The sequence below is a fragment of the Salmo trutta genome, chromosome 12 (assembly GCF_901001165.1).
Source record: "Salmo trutta chromosome 12, fSalTru1.1, whole genome shotgun sequence".
NCBI classification, from domain to species: domain Eukaryota; kingdom Metazoa; phylum Chordata; class Actinopteri; order Salmoniformes; family Salmonidae; genus Salmo; species Salmo trutta.
Window position 1 is genome coordinate 57,139,694 of NC_042968.1, and position 15,719 is coordinate 57,155,412.

Consider the following 15,719-nt stretch of genomic DNA (forward strand, 5'->3'; position numbering starts at 1 on the left):
TTGATCTCTATCCTATCTATACTGATAAGGTGAAAGGTTAGAGGTCATCAGCCTGGCCGCTGCCCTGAGGTATATATGGTTCTGGTTAGAGAGGGTATGGAAGGGAGACGTTCCATGTGACTGTTATTCCTATTTCGTTTACTGGAAAAGGCAAAAGCACAGGCCTTAGCTTAGTCATCTCCCCTCCTTATCTAACCCACACACAAACACATCAAAAGCTGAAGATGTTCTATTGCTTGCACTAAGATATGGTCCGCCATCTTAGCATACTGGATTGAATGCTTGAAAAATCTAATTGTTTTGGCCAATATCAATGACTCATGCATCAATGACTTGAGATAAAATAACAACATGGGTGTTTGTTATCTGGTTAAGTGCATCAGTTCATCTTCTCCCAGTTTTGTAGGGAACTGCTAGTTAACTTTGAGTGTGCAGACAATTAACTGGCCAGATCCAGAAAAGCGGCTCCCTCCTGCCATGATGTAGTGTGATACTTAACTTAGCAACATTCTCCGTCAGGCAGAGGAGAGAGAGAGCCCCTCGGCGAAAACAGGAGGTTGGCAAAGACAGTTGTTAAATTGTGAGTGTAATTGTGAATTTTCGCTCTCAAAGCGAACCTTATCGCTCTCTCTCTTCCACTTTCCTTCTCTATCTCTGTACCTCTCTCTCCTTTACCTCTCTCTCCTTCACATCTCCCCCCCATCTCTTCCTCTCCCACACTGCCTGTCTCTCTCTCTCTCTCTCCTTCACATCTCCCCCATCTCTTCCTCTCCCACACTGCCTGTCTCTCTCTCTCTCTCTCTCTCTCTCTCTCTCTAATTCACATCTCCCCCATCTCTTCCTCTCCCAAACTGCCTGTCTCTCTCTCTCTGTAGACATATCTCTCTCTTCTCTCTCTCTCTCCCTTACTCTCACTTCCCACTTTCTCTCATTACTGCTCCTGCTACCCTGCTGTTTTCCCAGCTCGCTCTCTGAAACCATTAACTTTAGGAGTGTCAGGAGACGGGGTCTAAATTAGCCCAGTGGTGATTGGTTGAGTCAGGTGGCTGAGTGAGTGAGTGACAGGGCTCCAGGGAAAGGAGTCACACCAGTTGTAATCCCAGGTTCTATTACGACTGAGCAGATGAGCATTTGAGGCAGATAGGCGAGGCACATACCTCCAGTATTTTTGAATTTAGTCATACAATAAAACACATAGTACCCACATAGTTGTGACTTGGTACTGTACTAAACTCACAATTGTGTGTGTGTGTGTGTGTGTGTGTGTGTGTGTGTGTGTGTGCGTGTGTGTGTGTGCGTGTGTGTGTGTGTGTACTCACAGTCTTTGGCTCAATGGACTCGGCAGCCTTAGTCATTCCGTCTAGACATTTCCCTACGATAGGCAGCACCTCGCGGTCCACCTCCGCGTACGTCTTCATGGACACACCCACCCTCTCGATCCGCCTCTCCTCCATCTCCTGGAGTTTCTACACACCCACACAAACACGTCATGTTCAGCACGCATGACAATGCTATTACAAACACCTGCTCACAGTAGCCCTGAAGTTGCCCCACACTACGCTGCTGAGGGGGTAGGACTAAACAGACTGATATATAAAGACATGATAGGTCAGAAGAAGTCGGGTCAATGCCCCACCAAATGTTCTGAGCGCAGTGGTTTCAGGAACTTTCCATAGGTCTGAAAATGTTCTCTCTGTCTCTCTATTGTTCTCTATCCAGTGAAAAGGACTGTAGTTTTAGAGGTGCTCCACATTTTTCCATTGGCTCTCAGGGAAACATACGAGAATTGGAATAATTTCTTCTTCCACTCGGAGCTACTCTCTGGACCTGTGTGTGTGTGTGTGTGTGTGTGTGTGTGTGTGTGTGTGTGTGTGTGTGTGTGTGTGCGGGTGCGATATATTGGGGATGAGAGTGTAGTAATGTATTACCTGGAATATATTGGGGATGAGAGTGTAGTAATGTATTACCTGGAATATATTGGGGATGAGAGTGTAGTAATGAATTACCTGGAATATTTTGGGGAGGAGAGTGTAGTAATGAATTACCTGGAATATATTGGGGATGAGAGTGTAGTAATAAATTAACCTGGAATATATTGGGGATGAGAGTGTAGTAATGTATTACCTGGAATATATTGGGGATGAGAGTGTAGTAATGAATTACCTGGAATATATTGGGGATGAGAGTGTAGTAATGAATTACCTGGAATATATTGGGGATGAGAGTGTAGTAATGAATTACCTGGAATATATTGGGGAGGAGAGTGTAGTAATGAATTACCTGGAATATATTGGGGATGAGAGTGTAGTAATGAATTACCTGGAATATATTGGGGATGAGAGAGTAGTAATGAATTACCTGGAATATTTTGGGGAGGAGAGTGTAGTAATGAATTACCTGGAATATATTGGGGATGAGAGTGTAGTAATAAATTAACCTGGAATATATTGGGGATGAGAGTGTAGTAATGTATTACCTGGAATATATTGGGGATGAGAGTGTAGTAATGAATTACCTAGAATATATTGGGGATGAGAGTGTAGTAATGAATTACCTGGAATATATTGGGGATGAGAGTGTAGTAATGCTCGTTCTGCTCCTGGTTGAACTTGGTCAGGAAGTTGGAGTATTCACTCTTACTGTCAGCAGCCATCTGGTGTCTCATCTGAGCCTGCTGCCGCGCCTGAGGAGGACAACAAACACAAACACATCACACACACACACACACACACACACACACACACACACACACACACACACACACACACACACACACACACACACACACACACACACACACACACACTTAATGAACTTGGTGGCCTCATGACATACACACACACATACAGAGAGATTACTCACACATACGCACAAGCATAAACGCACACACACTATCACAGGTGCAGGTCTGTGGAGGGAGTATCAGTAGCAGCAGCAGCCATTGGTGATGAGTGAGAAACACACACGTGAACAGGAAAGAACCTTAGGAGCGACAAATACCCCCAACTTAACCCTTGAATGGGAGGGATGGAATTCACCACAGACTAAAAAGTTATATTTCATGTCATCGGTCATATTGATAAACCATCAACATCGACAAAACAAACATGTCAAGGGACATGGCCAAAGTCTCCTATATCTCAGAGTCCTAGCAGGAGCATTAGAAGGACAGCGTCCAGTTTCACCCCCCCACACACACACACACACAGAGGGACAGACAGGTGGGAGAGGTTTCATCTCCCCATTCCTCCTCTTACACATCTTGGAGGACAGAGACACAGTCTAGCCCAGACTTCTCCACCCACACATTAACCAGAGTTACACACGTAGCCAGCTAATGGGGAAGGACACAACCTCTTCGCTACCACACCTATACAGAAGGCCCGTGAATGCGTGTAAGAGAGAGGCAGGTGTGCGGAAGGATAGACACACACCACCATGGCAACACGACTGATGACAAAACCTCTCAGCCCCATTCACATCCTGTCAACGCTCTAGGAAGTAAACAGCAGCTAACCTACGTATCTCTGTGATACACACACACACGCCACTCCCACCTCTTCTGTAGAAGACGCTTCAATCTCTATAACAAATCTGAAAGCTCAAAGCTATTCCGAGACTGAAATGTCTTACACACATCAATGTACCTTACAGACGAAAATGTGGTAATGGTAGTGTGAGGGTTTTGGGAAAAGAAGAAAATGGACAGAGATAACTTTAAGATGCTTTTGCTTGCATAGTTCCATAAGCCAAGCAAGATGTTGATTCATGTGAACGGTATGAGGATAAAGCAAAGCAGAAGTTTACACACGTTCGAGTGACTAAGATATCAATTCTCTGTTCTCACACAGAAAAAAAAGAAAACACGTACAAAGACACCAAAGATAAGTTATTAAAGGTAAAAAAAAACTAAAAAAAACTACAATACAGAGCTATACAGATATACCTGAGAGGACATATGGACATTGTCCAGTACTGGACAGAGTACAGATATAGGACAGTGCTCAATGAGAGTCGGTGTGGTCACTAGCAAGGCTTGAACAGGTGATTGTGTTTTGGGGGTGACCTGTGTGTATGTTGAGAAACAAGGTCGAGACTCGAGACGGTGTGTGTGTGTGTTCCCACAGATATAACACATGCTCTGCCCAGTGTGGACCTACCTTGTGGGAACTTCGCTTCAAGGTATGGCAGAAAAATAAATAACAACAACAAAAACACACACACAAAAGTGTTAGCCACTTCTTGCTGAACAGGACCCAGATTAGTCGTAGTAGCAGAGAGGTAAAATACTTAAGTAAAAATACTTTAAAGTACTACTTAAGTAGTTTTTTGGGGGTGTCTGTACTTTACTTTACGATTTACATTTTTGACAACTTTTACTTTTACTTCACTACATCCCTAAAGACAATTATGTACTTTTTACTCCATACATTTTCCCTGACACCCAAAAGTACTCGTTACATTTTGAATGCTTAGCAAGACCTTAAAATGGTCAAATTCATGCACTTATCAAGAGAACATCCCAGGTCATCCCTACTCACTAAACACAAATGCTTCACTTGTGTTGCGCGAGTGTTGGAGTGTGCCCCTGGCTATCCGTAAATTGAAAAAACAAGAAAATGGTGCCGTCTGTTTTGCGTAATACTTGAAAGGAATTTGAAATGATTTATAGTATAGAAAGTATATTTTAGCAATTACATTTACTTTTGATACTTAAGTATATTTAAAACCAAATACTTTAAAACTTTTACACAAGTAGTATTTTACTGGGTGACTTTCACTTTTACTTGAGTCATTTTCTATTAAGATATCTTTACTTTTACTCAAGTATAACAATTGGCAACTTTTTCCACCACTGAGTCATAGCTACATGTCCTGGACCAATGAGGATGATTTCATCCAGAGAAGGGGAAGTAGGTGGATGATGGGTAAATCAACACAAAGCTGTGCCAGAACAGGGTAACAACATCAAGTTAGGGCTACTTTAACACTGGTATTATTAACCACAGTAGCTAAACAAATACAGAATCACTTTTTTGTTGCTGAGAATTTTCCTGCAAAGCAGTGTATTGGGGTTTTAAAAAGTACTCGTTACATTTTGAATGTTTGTAATTTCCACTGAAATGTCCATAATTTATAATCCACATAATAATTCACAGGATTATGTTCCTTCAGCAGCAAACTGGCTCAAATTAAGATCCTACATCTGTAGTGGGGACGTGGGGCCATTCCTCAATCGTGAAAGTGGTTGTTTGAGGGGCTCCAGACCAAGTGGTAGGTCTATCGTGCCTTTCTAGAGTACTTTACAACTGAGACGTGAGGGGCACCGAGCAGTAGACCTTATTTTCTACCATCTTCAGTGCTTTCCAACTAAGACAACACTCCATAGGAGACTCGGTGAAAGTACGGGGTCCACACAGAGCCATACTGTCTAAATCTAAGCGGTGAAGCAGCCAACCCATAATTGTGGTATTTTTCCCATCAGTGGAAGACAGGAAGCTGTGAGGTTTGCACCAGCTGCTTACCAAACCACAAGAACCCCAGCTCAACAAACTCCAGTCTCTCTGATTATACCGACTGCTCTGAGATATGGTCCTTACTGAGACTACACAGCCTTGGATTTCCCTAGTCCAAATATATCCCATGTGGAATACTGCTATTATTTTAAACATAGTTAGGAGTGTATTAAGGGTAAGATTTACAACAGTTTCCACATTACTTAATTCTCTCAGCAGTGCTTGAGATAACATACCACAAGATAAACACATAAAAACACAATCCAACACTTAGTGATCCAACCATCACCATAACTCAAATCAACATATTCATGGTTGGGGTGGTGACATGTCGTGCCTTCCAATGATGTAATACTCCAAGGTCTTCGAAATGACCGAGGAGGGAATCTGTCTCTTCAGACAGAGTAGAGCAAGAACACATGGAGGCGTTTGGTTTCACATGGCTGAACTGTCTGCCAGGATCATTTATCAGCCTCTTACATGGCCTGGGTAGCCCTTTCCTAAGTCAATGACCAAAAGCGCTCTCTTTGGCCTCGTGGGTGGAACGTTATTAATTCATAATAAAAACCTGATGAAAATCCAGTGTTTCTATGTCAAACAGTTTCGTTATAGTTCAGTCTTCAGTGATGTATATAAAGTGTAATATTGGGATGCAAACTTAAAACTGAATACATTTCAATCTGACGTGGTACAGGTGTCCTCTCCTTTTTAAACCCATAACCATGTGTGTGCGATGTATACCTTTGTTTCAGAGTAGATTTGTTCAAGAATACCAAGAATTGCTCTGTGTGTGATAGATAGAAAGTGATAGATTTAGTACATGATTTTGTACTAATTGATCTCAGTGTGTTTGCAATCTTGTGTCCATGATATTATGTGCCAGTGTGAGAGAGAGAGTTGAGGAACCCCAGCTCTCTGATTCCCAGACCGAAACAGAAAAAAACGCACATTTTCCATCTGATACTATAATCAGAATGATAGCGGGCCGTTTATGATCTGCCACGACAACAGCAACGAGACAAACGTTGAGTAACTGTTGGAAAGAATAAGGCACAGAGTAAAAGAGCAGATGCCCGGAAATGATGTAAAAAAAAAAAAAGGAAGGGAAAGATTTAAATGAACGTCCCAATGTCAGCTGGGTATATTATAAAAGAGAAAATGAAAGAATATCTATTTATGCGTTTTATTTTTCTCCATGTCTTCAGAGAGAGAGTGAATCGGAGTATGTTAAGGTCAGAGTCAGACAAACACCCACACAACAGATACTATGTCTGAATAATTTAGGAGCTGTTAACACTGCTGCAGTGTTCCATTAGATAGAAAAACACACAACTGGAGAACACAGGAAAGTGTGTGCTGTGTGTGGGGGTACAGTGTGAGTGCTTACAGACTCATGCTTATCTATGACTGGGCCTGTTTACCACAAGTGGAATGTTACTGTATCAGACAATCCACTGGCAATGATACGCTCTACATACAACACTCCCAAGAGCTATGTTGCCTTCTCTTACCATAACATGATATAGAGTGTCACCAATTTTACGTTGACTAACATCAATCTTCACATGCAGTAAAAACATCCTTGTTATTACTAAAGACTTGTTGGTTTCTCATAACTAAGCAGGAAATAACTTGAGAGATCATTTCCAAAAACATAGAGGACTCATACACAGTGCCGCTCTTGTTTCCCAGACTTGGTTATGTGTCTGTTTTTGTTGTTGAGGGAGAATCAGGGCTGATATTGTATCTCAGTTCAGTTCCTGTCAGTCCAGTTCTGTACAGTGCTGCACTGGTCCGAGCCAATGGTCTGAGCCCACCCATTGTGGCTGTTTGGCTGTGAGTCAGTCTCAGTGGGGACATAGAGGCTTCTTGTTCAGGCCTGTATTAGCATCATAATCGGATCTGAACCATGTCAGCTCTAAGCTCTGAGCCTGGGTCGCTGCTGGGCGGACTGCTGATGAAGCAACACGCCAGGATGGTGGCGGTGGTGACCCATGATGCCTTGCAGCATGGCGTGGCATGGGCGGCACTGTGTGGGTTAAAGGCAAGGACGTCAGAGGCTATCCCGATTCCCGACCGATGATTCAGGACACAGGAGGTGGCATCGACACAAGGCCCCAAAGGCTTTTTATAAAAGGCCACAAAGTGTGTTGACTGGTGAGATTTGCCAGGGAGAGCAGAAACACAAATATACAGATAAACAGACAACACATTCACACGACTCAAATACTACTTTTCCCAGCACGCATGGAGGGAGAGTTGGATAGAGACAACAATGTACACACACACACAAACACACACACAACCCCCCCTCCCCCAACCCACACACGGACACAAAGCTGGTTGTGCTGCCAAGCGACACGGTAGACAGGCAGGCCACAGTGACTGGCTACTCTGCTTCTGGCCTGGCCAGCAGTGATAATGAGGACTCAGTCAGTCCTGCTATCAGCCGTGATGAGAAGTGGGAGATCACTGTTACTGTGCTGCTGCTGACTGAGAGAGACAATGCCAGCTTGTACAGAAAGCCCTGCAGCGAAACAAACTGTTACTGATGCCTCACTCTCATGAGGTGGGTGAGAGAGGGAGAGAGAGAGAGAGAGAGAGAGAGAGAGAGAGAGAGAGGGGGGGGGGGGGTGGTACAGTACAAAGAGAGGGATTGGTTGGGTGGTGAGCAGGAGAGCGGTGAGCACCTGCATTTGGTTGGTTGGTGTTAAGCAGGAGAGTTTGTGATTGGTTGGTGTTAAGCAGGAGAGTTTGTGATTGGTTTGTGGTAAGCGGGAGAACAGTGACAGAACATACCTTCTCCACGTCTGCCTTCGTCACATTGATGTCGGCGTCCATTCTCTCAAAGTACTGCTGCGCCCTGTCCGCCTCTTTACAGTCCCTCTCGAACCGCCGTTTACTCTGAGGGGAGAAGTCACACAGTTCATTTAGACATCACTCATACATATTATGGCCTAGATATGCTCACTAATATAGCATTACCACAGTCGGTGCCATATATCTACTGTAGTATATCATGCTGCAGACTTCACTCATATACAGTATGGCCTAGACATCCTCACTAATAATATAGGCTAATATACATTTGCCCTTTGGAAACTTGGAGAATGGAGAGGGGTTGACGTCACACAGAGTGGAATTCATATACTTTCAAATTAGACATTGTGTGCCATAGACGTCAGTTATCCTACATTGGACATGCGGCTTCTGACACAGCCAGAGGGTCTCTCTCTCTCAAAGTCAAGTCTGTCTGGAGATTAAATAAATGTTCATGGTGGCCGTTTGTGTGCAAAACCATCCCTTCTTCCATCCCTCCCTCCATCCCTTGCTCTGAACAATTTGTGTTTGTTCTGTGAGGGTGCACTCTGATCCCTGCCTAGCTGCTCCAAGCACAATGGTAACATTGAGGACAGAGAGAGGGAGGAGAGCTGCCATGTTCTCTCTCTATATACAGTATATTTTTTCCTCTCTCTATGTTTTCTCCCTCTTTCTCTCTCTCCCTCACTCCTTCTCTCTCCATCTGTTTTCCTCTCTCTGTTTTTTCTCTCTCTCTCTCTCTCTCTCTTTCTGTTTTCCTGTTTTCTCTCTCTTCCTCTCACTCCCTCAAAGGACAACCACACCGTGATAAGGAATGCCCTGCACAGACTCCGAAAAATCACAGGGATAGGCTCTCCTTTACAGAGAAAACAAACACATTGACACTCCTTCCACTCCTTCATTTGTTGGCCTCTCCTGCTTCACTACTTGTGATCAGCTTGGAGAGAACCCTTTATTCTAGGCTTGTCCAGGAAAAATGCTTCAGGAATGCATAATAATTTGCTGCAGTGTCCTTGAAACTCTACTCGACAAAGCTGTTCTGCGATCCAGAGGTTCTCGATAACAAGCTTCAGTGTTTATGAGAACCTCAGTCTGAATTGTTAACCTGTTAACCTGTTAATGAGGGAATATCTTAATCTGCTTCCATGCATTCTGACCAGTCTCTGGCAGTGCATTTAACAAGGCTATTGGTCAAATGTTATTATCAATTTAACCTTTGATACAAATCTACTTGTCCAGGAAGCATAGGGCACCACACAATTTCACCACCTCCACTTCACTTCTTAATTTGATCTAATCTCAATCTCAATCTGAGATGCAGTTATGACCGTTGATAAACGTTGAGCTCTGCTGTTCTAGGCTCGACAATCTTTCTCATTCACAAGAAAAGGGCCATTGTTTCGGTTTAGTTTCTCATTGGGATGGAATGGCTTAGGGAGGTAGGCTGTTTTACGGCTGTATTTTATGAGTATAATCCTGTGTAAATTCCTGCCTAGTGATTTTTATTCAACAGTTCAATACATTCAATACCCACTAAACTTGACTAGCTGCCATTCTCACTGCCAGGTAATGGGCTTCAGTTTTTCCACCTACTACACTGCAATGTAGCAACTGCATGCACACTATGACTACTGGGTTGTCATAACTGTAGTAGTACTCTGACTACAGGGTACTATAATACTCAAGTCAGTAATACTACTATTTACTGCACACAGTACTCACCGACTCCAGCTGTTTCCATGAGCATTCAATGTGTTGCTGTGCTTTACGTCCATCGTGGAAATGCTGAGAGAAAGAGAGAGCGAGACGGAGAAACAGAGATTATTATTATTATAATGTCTGCTTATAAATCATATCTACTAGGGCAGTGGATCAAGAGATCAAGGGCAGCGATCCTGCTCTCGGTAGAGTGATAGAGAAACGGGGGATAAAGAAACAGAGGTTAGAGAAACGCTGAGTTTGCCCTTGATGAAAGAGAAGGAAGGCAGATGAAATGAGGGGTGGTTGGTGTTTCTGTCAGGATGTATGACTCACGCCGTGAAACACCAGGAGATTCTAATTACAACAGCCAACATAACGTACTTAAAAAAAAGAAAAGCAGAACAAAACAGAAGCTGGTTGGTAAGTTAGAGCAGTGTTTCCCAACCCTGGTCCTCCAGTACACATTTTTTATATTGTAACCATGGACAACAAGCACACCTGATTCAACTTGTCAACCAATCATCAAGCCCTCAACGAGTTGAACGAGGTGTGTTTGTCCAGGGCTACAACGAAAATGTGTACTTTTGGGAGAACTCGAGGACCAGGGTAGGGAAACACTGGGGATTAGAGTGTAGCACTGCAGAGTCTCATGCTCTGACACTAGTGACATACTACAGGAAGGTGAGAGCAAGCTACTGATGATTACCATGCATGGGGATAGGACACCCATCTTCTGGTGGCCAGAGCCCAGAGGGCCAGAAAACAATTAGGCTGTACTGAGGCATGACCATGGACGGTGTGTGTGACTGTGTTTGTGTGTGTGTATGTATGTATGTGTGTATGTGTGTGTGTCTGTGTGAGCGAGAGAGAGAGAGAGACAGGGGAAGAGGGATTTAGAGAGTGGGGAGAGAGAGAAAGAGAGCGAGAGAGAAAATGTTGTGATAGACACGAAAGACAGGGAGATATAAAGGGCAGCAGGAGAGGAAATGACATAGAAATACCCAGACAAACACAGATAGAGATTGATACAGAGAGAGATATTCTAAGATGGCTGCCAGTGCCAGCCTTGCCAAGCGTGGCATATTGCGCACGGAGGACATGGCAGCTGTTGGTCTGGGCACGCTCAGTAAACACGCTGGGTGTTTTTCTAACAGGCCCCACTTGGCCTTCCCCCCCTCCCGGGAAAGAATGAGAGAAGGAGGTGACTGAGACCACACTTGGCCAAAAGACAGAGCACGTTTCTCTGCAGCCCTCTTAGTGAAAAAATAATGGTATATAAAAGACCGAGTACTTCTTCTCTGGATTGCCATTGAACATGTTAAAAAGACTGCAATAAAGAGACTAATAAACCGACATAAAAATGTGTGTTGTCAGTTATAAAGGCCTAATAATATATCACTCCTATTATAAGACCTGGATAAAACATTTCATTGAAGCAGTTGATATCAACAATGAATGAAAGAGAGCTATCCCCAGCAGGCACCAGTCTGTGCCGGTCTCAGCCTCAGTAGCTGTGTAGCTGTGTTAAATATCTTCCCCGGGTGTTCAATAAAGGACACAGGCTATTACACAGCATGAAAATCACAGCGATTGTATTTCAGTGACGTGTCAGTGCTTCTAATCTAAATGGCCTCTGCCAGTAACTCTTGTATTCAGCACACACACACACACACACACACACACACACACACACACACACACACACACACACACACACACACACACACACACATGCCTACAGGCACAAATGCATGCATGTCGCACACAACACACAAACACACACACACGAGCACACGCACACACACGTACTTACACACACACACATACGCGCGTACACACACACACACACACACACACACACACAAACACACACACAAACACACATGAGAAGAACTTAACAAGGAATTAACATCTCCCCAATTAATTATTTACAGTACATGTCAATCAATGGCTAGGCTTTATGAATGAACTGGGTTGACCTTGGGAATCTCAATTCTCACTTCCCTATCTCACTGGTAAAGCCATGACTATCTTTGGGGAAGCTGAGTCAAAGGAAGAAGTCCTCAAACTGTTTCAGAGGAAGTCCTTCAGTTCTTAAAGGGAATGGCTCACCCACACAATGGTGTGAGCATAAACGTAACCACATGTAACATATGGATTTGTATTAGTATACACATCAAAAGTCCAAATGCAGTTTTTTTGTTCTGTATCTATGGATGCGACACAGTCGTTCGTTCTAAATGTTCCATTGCCGTACTGGCTGGGAGCGTTCTTATCTCTTTCTTGCTAGCTAGCCAACTACGGCTAACTACCAGTCACGTCAAACAGCGCAGCCAGAATAACAGCAGTAGTTGCATTTACATTTGCGATCATTTAAACTGTTTTCAGGTGACATTTATTTGGAGACATCCATATAACAATGAGCTAATGAGGGGCGATTTCACCTGGGATAGAAAATGTGCTCACTCGTCAGGACACGGTTGTTCAGAGGAGCTAGCCAACAACACAGCTAACACAATCACTTCAAACTGAAGCTGGAAAGACTGCAAACTAGCTGCACTTAAGTTTCGTTTGACCTTTTTTCAATTGACATTTCTTTGTATATATCCATAAAAATGTGGCCAGCTGATTCATGATTTCAACTGGTTGAGAGACGCTGCCTGCCTGCCTGTCTGTCTCGTCCCGACTCCCGACACGTTCATTACTATGGGACAGCTGGAGATCGAATTTGAATATTGAAACAATGTTGCAAATGTCGGAGAGACAGATAGCAAGGTTTATACAAATCTCCGCTGTTGAAAACTAAATCTTAGTCTAAAAGAAATGTGAGAAAATGTGAATTTAATAAATACCGGAACAAAACAAGAAACACGAGTAGCGTACAGACATGAAACAAAGAAACATAATCAATAACGCCTGAGGAAAAAACCAAAGGGAGTGACAGATATAGGGGAGGTAATCAGGAAGGTGATGGAGTCCAGGTGAGTCTCATGAGGCGCAGGTGCGCGTAACGATGGTGGCAGGTGTGCGTAATAATTTGTAAACTGGCAACGTCGAGGGCTGGAGAGGGGGAGCGGGGGTAGACATGACAAGATGCTTTTTATAGTGGAGATCAAGTTTATAAATTGACTGGCTGGGCTGATCAGACAGTGGATTGCGCAGTCAGATGGAACAGAGTAAATAGGCATTTTAACTTCATAGATTTAGCCGGTGGTAACTTGTGGAATAGACACTGGCTGGAATGCGGTTTTAACCAATCAGCATTCAGGATTAGAGCCACCCGTTGTATAAATTTGTAACAACCCAAAAACATAACTATGTTTGTACTTATAGGTAACCAGATCGTGACTACAACTAAGTTAATACATCTTTGACCACACTGTGTTGTTACATTGGTGAGTAATATCTCATGCTTCCTACCCTTTAAAATGCATTGGGGAGTCCAGTGGTGTAGTCAAGTGTCTCAGCTCTTCAACTGAAAATATACTAAAGGGTCACTCCCCAAACTCCCCTTTAAAAGGTAACATGTTTGTAAATTGATCTTAACTGACAGAATAATATTTACTTCCTCAGGTCGCCACACAGAGAGGCAGGCGGCAAGTCATTTCACAAGACAGAAGACACTGAAAAGACCGGATCAAGTGGCATTGTTAATGTCCAACTCTCTCCGTCAAGCAAATATTTGTTTCTCCATGACAACATTTCTGAGGGAAGTTTACGAAACCAAAGGCAATGGAGACTGTGTGTTAGGGGGAAGACAGCCAACTCTCCATGTTGTTTCAAACACTTCTTCCATCACATCAAAGATAAACAAACCACACTGAGACTGTGTTCCAAATTGCACCCTATTCCATTTCTATAGTGCACTTCTTTTGACCAGGGCTCATAGGGAATAGGGTGCCATATGGGACACAGGCTGAGACACTAACACTCCTCCCCAAACAAGCTACTCTTGAGAACAACCAATGCTTCAGTACTGTAGTACACAGGGCTGTGATGGAATATATAGTCCTACAGTATGTGGCAGAGATGTATGGCTACACGATGCATGGATGCCATATGAAAACAAGTAAAATTAGTTTTGTAAGTGTATGATTTTGACCTGGGCAGCATTACGAGACATGGGCACCATTTAAAACAAAAAGAGTCTGCCTAGTGTTTCTGATTCAGACCCATCTGCAATAAAGATGCTGCAGGTCGAGTCTGATGAGAACATAGACTACACTCTTAAAACAAAAACAAAAGGTTCCAAGGGTTCCTCTGTGGGAAGAGTTCTTGATAGCACCTTTTTTTCCTAAGAGTGTACATGTGCATCTGTATGGGCAACATAGTCTACAGACAGTGCTTCTCAGTGTCTGCCAGTCTATCTGGCCATTTAAAATTACTGGACTGCCTTGCAGTGTTCCACTTGGCCCCGGTCCATCCAGAACGTATGGTCCACACCAGGGGAGGGGAACACCCCTCTTATCTCCCCTCCCACATAGCCTCCCCTTCTCCTATCCTCCTCCTTCCCCTCTCCTCCACTCTTCAGAACAGCAACATGTGACTGCCGGGGCTTGGGGCTGCCAAGGAGCCCGCTGGCATTTCAACAGGTCAATGACCTGAAGCTCTGAAGGCTCTCACATTCAGAGGATGGGAGACTGGCAGAGAAACATGCATTATTGATAGGCTGATTAATGTTCTAAACATGCACTTTAGCTTGTATTCCCCTCAGTCTAAATTACCATGTCCTTGACTTTCTCCAAAATCTTTGCTGGTTGCCTAGATTTGGGGTAATGATTAAGAATGCGGGTTGAGTCCAAGTCAGGTAGAAGAGATTTTGAAAAGATCAGTAAGATGAAGTGTCTCATGTGATGCCAGGTTCAGTTGGTAGCCCTTTACTTGGACACGTGTTCTTCTCCCAGACAAAGGATTTGTCCACTATGCTCCTGATACAGAAAAGAAAATACTCTCTCACCAACATTTAGACTCACCTTACAAAAAATTATCTGCATAGCTGTTAGTGAACCCCCTGAACCACACACACACAATCTATTTAGTTCTTCAGAGGATTAGATCCATGAGAGAGAGAGAGAGAGAGAGAGAGAGAGAGGGGGATTTTTTGAAAAAAATGGTAGACCTGTAGCATTATTGTGTGCAGAATATAAGATCATATCTCATATCTAAGCCGGTCATCATCCCACCTGCTAAAGCAGATTAGAAAGGTGGTCTGTGAGTCCTTTCCAGCAATCTATCAAGGTTTTGCGTCCCACAACACACATTCTGAACAGTGGACTGAGGGCCAAGTGTGAGTCCTACCCACCCTGAATGGCACTGCTGCTGTTGCATGGGCAGTGCAGGAGGGTGAGGGTCTGCTGCTGTTGTGTGGGCAGTGCAGGAGGGTGAGGGTCTGCTGCTGTTGCGTGGGCAGTGCAGGAGGGTGAGGGTCTGCTGCTGTCATTCATGACCCCAGAACTGGGGAGTTCAAGGCAGTTAGAAAGAATGTAATGTACACAACATGTGTGAATGCACGTTCTCTGGAAGGGGTGAAGTCAATGAGGTGGGCTGAGTTGTTTGGTTCAGGCACTTCCCCAAAAGGCTGTTGGTGATCACTATACAAGCGGCCAATCGACAAATGGACAGCTGACCTCCAATGGAGGATTGGACCAAAGCCACCAATAGACATCTGGTGCACCGAAATCC

General features: G+C 43.8%; 1 protein-coding gene across 14 annotated transcripts in view; it reads right to left on the bottom strand.

Annotated features, from left to right (window-relative positions):
- LOC115203848 (formin-binding protein 1) overlaps positions 1-15,719 on the bottom strand; it is a 103,243-nt gene that overhangs the window by 23,500 nt on the left and 64,024 nt on the right. For all 14 annotated transcript variants that reach the window (XM_029768883.1, XM_029768896.1, XM_029768884.1 and 11 more), the window contains exons 5-8: positions 10,059-10,121; positions 8,316-8,420; positions 2,555-2,683; positions 1,320-1,466 (exon numbers count right to left, since the gene is read on the bottom strand). In XM_029768883.1, coding sequence (XP_029624743.1) covers positions 1,320-1,466; positions 2,555-2,683; positions 8,316-8,420; positions 10,059-10,121 — 444 coding nt within the window. The remainder of the gene's footprint in view (positions 1-1,319; positions 1,467-2,554; positions 2,684-8,315; positions 8,421-10,058; positions 10,122-15,719) is intronic.